Raw genomic sequence first — 3,686 nt, 5'->3', positions numbered from 1 at the left:
AACAACAGGGACATTTGTTTGTCTGTAATTTTAATTTTAAGCATGATTAAACTAATCGTAAACGCCGATTAAGATAAGTTGATATTAGGATCGATTCCCCTTGGTAATAAAGATTAGATTGAACATTTAGATGAGAATTTTCTTACTTTATTAACACTCTAAAATTAAGGTCGACCAACAGCAAAACGAAAATGAAACCTTTCTTTCATTCAAACCACTTGAGTTCTCTCATCCTATTCATAATTCCAAAGGTACTATTACCTAATCATGTCCCTATATATAGTCCCCTTAGATATGATAATTAATATCCTACACAAAAATAACCAAGACATGGGCTACTGTTATCATTCTTGTTCCACTTCTATGGCAGCATCTTTGCTCTTTGGAATTTCCATTTTTTGGCTATTGCCTCAGTCTGCATTTTGCACGACAAGGCACTATACATTCAATGTATGCAAAACTTCCAACGAAAAAAGTGGTCATATGACTTAATTTACCTTTACTTCTTCTGATTGTCTCTAATGTCATTGAAGCTAAATACATTTTTGTTTCATGTTTAATCCTACAGATTGTGCAGCATAATGTAACACGATTATGCACCACGAAGAGCATAGTTAGCGTGAATGGACGTTTTCCTGGCCCTCGTCTCGTTGCAAGAGAAGGTGATCGAGTGATCGTTAAGGTGGTTAACCATGTATCCAACAATATCTCTATTCACTGGTAAGAAACTTAGAAACCATGAAAAAAACAGTATCGAAAACACTAAGTGATTTCTTCATTTATGTCTAAGCCTTGGTAGATAAAATTACCTGTGCTCGTGGGAGAGTTAGCAGGTTGGTACCTAGTGGAATTAATCGAGGTGTGCGCAAGCTGGACCAGACACCACAGTTATCAAAAAAAGAAGTTAATTCAAACACTAACATGCATTCAGAAAAATTGCTGAATGTAATGTTTCATTATATGCAGGCATGGAATTAGGCAACTTACAAGCGGATGGGCAGATGGACCAGCATATGTAACACAATGTCCGATACAAACTAACCAGAGTTACACGTATAACTTCACGATCATCGGTCAGAGAGGAACTCTGTTCTGGCATGCTCATATTTCATGGCTCAGAGCAACAGTTTATGGACCTATTATCATTCTGCCACAGCACAACGAGTCCTATCCATTTAAGAAACCTTATAAGGAAATTCCAATCTTATTTGGTTTGTATCATAAACCAGAACCACTTTGTTAATTCCTTTTCATAGTCAAAATTTTTACATTACTAGACACAAGTATATAGTAATTATCTGTTGTTTTTCAGGGGAATGGTGGAATGTAGATCCTGAGGCTGTAATTAACCAGGCTCTTCAGACAGGAGGTGGTCCAAATGTTTCAGATGCATATACCATCAATGGTTTCCCAGGGCCCTTGTATAATTGCTCCTCTAAAGGTATATATAATCAATGGCTATAATAATGACAAACACAATGTTTTCATTATAAAGAATCATCATTATAGCCATTTGTATTTAGAAGTGCATTATTATTACACAACTCACATTACTTTCTCAGCACTTAAGGTTAATGATAATAACATTGTTTACATGCAAAGTTTAAGAATATAGTGATTGAGGTTTAAAAATCTCAATACAAATTAGAGCATGCAACAATCCAGTACTATGTTAATTAGGATATTACTAATGTAGCTTTTGAACAACAACAACAAACTCAGTGTAATCTCAAAAGTGAGGTCTGGGGAAGGTAATGTGTACGCAGACCTTACCCCTATCTTATGAAGATAGAGAGGCTAATGTCGCTTTTGAAGTAAAGTATATTTAATGTATCATGTTTCCTATAATTTTTCTTCAGATACATTCAAGCTGAAGGTGAAGCCGGGAAAGACATACATGCTACGTTTGATCAACGCTGCACTGAATGATGAAATGTTCTTCAGCATTGCCAATCATACCCTCACCATTGTTGAAGCAGACGCTGTTTACTCCAAACCATTTAACACAAATGTAGTCTTTATTACCCCTGGCCAAACCACCAATGTTCTTCTTAGAACAAAGCCATATTACCCAAACGCCACCTTCCTAATGGCGGCTCAGCCATATTTCACTGGCCAAGGAACTTTTGACAACTCCACTGCTGCCGGAATTCTAGAATATAAACCCCCCTTAAATGGTTCTCCCACCAACAAAAATAAAATCAAGCTCTTTAAACCAACTCTACCAAATATAACTGCAACAGGTTTTGTTGCCAATTTCACCAAGAAATTCCGCAGCTTAGCCAGCGCTCGGTTCCCAGCAAACGTTCCACAAACTGTTGACAAGCGTTTTCTGTTTACAGTAGGACTTGGTTCGAGCCCATGCCCCAAAAACACGACATGTCAAGGACCTAATGGCACAAAATTTGCAGCATCAGTAAATAATGTATCTTTTGCTCTTCCAACAACAGCACTTCTGCAATCTCACTTCTTTGGACAATCAAACGGAGTTTACACCACAGATTTTCCAACCAACCCTCTAAATCCATTCAACTATACAGGAACGTCACCAAACAACACTTTAGTAACCAACGCAACAAAGACTGTTGTCTTGCCATTTAATTCGAGCGTTGAGGTTGTGCTACAGGACACTAACATTCTTGGCGCTGAAAATCACCCCCTTCACCTCCACGGTTACAATTTCTTTGTCGTTGGTGAAGGGTTTGGCAACTTTGATCCTAACAAAGACCCTGCCAACTTTAATCTCAAGGACCCTATAGAGAGGAACACGGTTGGTGTCCCCGCTGGTGGATGGATTGCTTTTAGATTCTTCGCAGATAATCCAGGTAAGAACTTTATCCTTAACAAGTACTATAACAATAATTCTTCTATAGAAATGATTATCTTAAAGTGCAAGTATGAAACAGGAGTATGGTTCATGCATTGCCATTTTGATGTGCACACAAGCTGGGGACTGAGAATGGCTTGGATCGTGTTAGATGGGCCATTACCGAGTCAAAAGCTGCCTCCTCCACCTTCAGATCTTCCAAAATGTTGAACAAGAACAAAAATTCAATGGCTCGCTTTGAAATTTCTTGAGTGTGTTTATCTCCTTTTTTGTTCCGGCTAATTTTTGTTTATTAAGTTAATGTGTTATTCTTTTCGGTTACCTTGAAACAGTTCAAAAGAACTGTGAACAATGTTCTTCACCTTGAAGACTTTTGCCACTTGTCTTAAACGTTCACTTCAAATGATTTCATTTCTTCAAACTTTGGAAGTGTATACATTTACACAGAAACAATAACTAACGTGTAAAATTCTTATTAGTGTGTTGGACCCAACAAAAAGGCATCCATGAAGAAGGGATCAACTAGCAATTTTACAGAATGCGGAAGAGCATTTGAGCTGCCGAAACATTATAATTACAAGAACATAAAGTAGATAACTAGTAAACAACATTCATATGCAGAAGTACTAATAGAAAAATTCCACAAGCAAAGATGTATGAACAAGGGACCAATTTAATAAGGTAGTGAACGGCATCGGCCGGATGTTCATAGATGCAATCAGAATTGTTACTTCAGCAGTGCCCCTCTTCCTTAGAGGGCGTTTCCACTCTCCATTTTCATTTTTCAACAATCCTGCTCACAGTAGACTAGGAGTGAGACCTGTGTATCAAAATTTAAGTACAAAAGCAGCTGCTTAGT

The 3,686-nt window shown here is 37.6% G+C and overlaps 1 protein-coding gene across 1 annotated transcript; it reads left to right on the top strand.

Annotated features, from left to right (window-relative positions):
• Nucleotides 1-294: 294 nt before the first annotated feature.
• LOC107791207 (laccase-17-like) lies at nt 295-3,248 on the top strand. Its single transcript, XM_016613224.2, has 6 exons — nt 295-450; nt 569-720; nt 967-1,211; nt 1,313-1,441; nt 1,860-2,825; nt 2,907-3,248. The coding sequence occupies exons 1-6, from the start codon at nt 295-297 to the stop codon at nt 3,035-3,037; spliced, it is 1,779 nt and encodes a 592-aa protein (XP_016468710.2). The 3' UTR covers nt 3,038-3,248.
• The last annotated feature ends 438 nt before the right edge of the window (nt 3,249-3,686 follow it).

This window comes from Nicotiana tabacum, chromosome 2, assembly GCF_000715075.1.
Source record: "Nicotiana tabacum cultivar K326 chromosome 2, ASM71507v2, whole genome shotgun sequence".
In the NCBI taxonomy this organism is placed as follows: domain Eukaryota; kingdom Viridiplantae; phylum Streptophyta; class Magnoliopsida; order Solanales; family Solanaceae; genus Nicotiana; species Nicotiana tabacum.
Note: the sequence above shows the minus strand (reverse complement) of the source record. Positions and strands in the feature narration are given on the sequence as shown.

Coding starts and splice junctions, on each gene's coding strand:
- LOC107791207 (XM_016613224.2), top strand. CDS start 295: ATGATAATTAATATCCTACACAAAAATAACCAAGACATGGGCTACTGT. Junction 721..966: donor AACAATATCTCTATTCACTG/GTAAGAAACTTA, acceptor CATTATATGCAG/GCATGGAATTAGGCAACTTA. Junction 1,212..1,312: donor GGAAATTCCAATCTTATTTG/GTTTGTATCATA, acceptor GTTGTTTTTCAG/GGGAATGGTGGAATGTAGAT.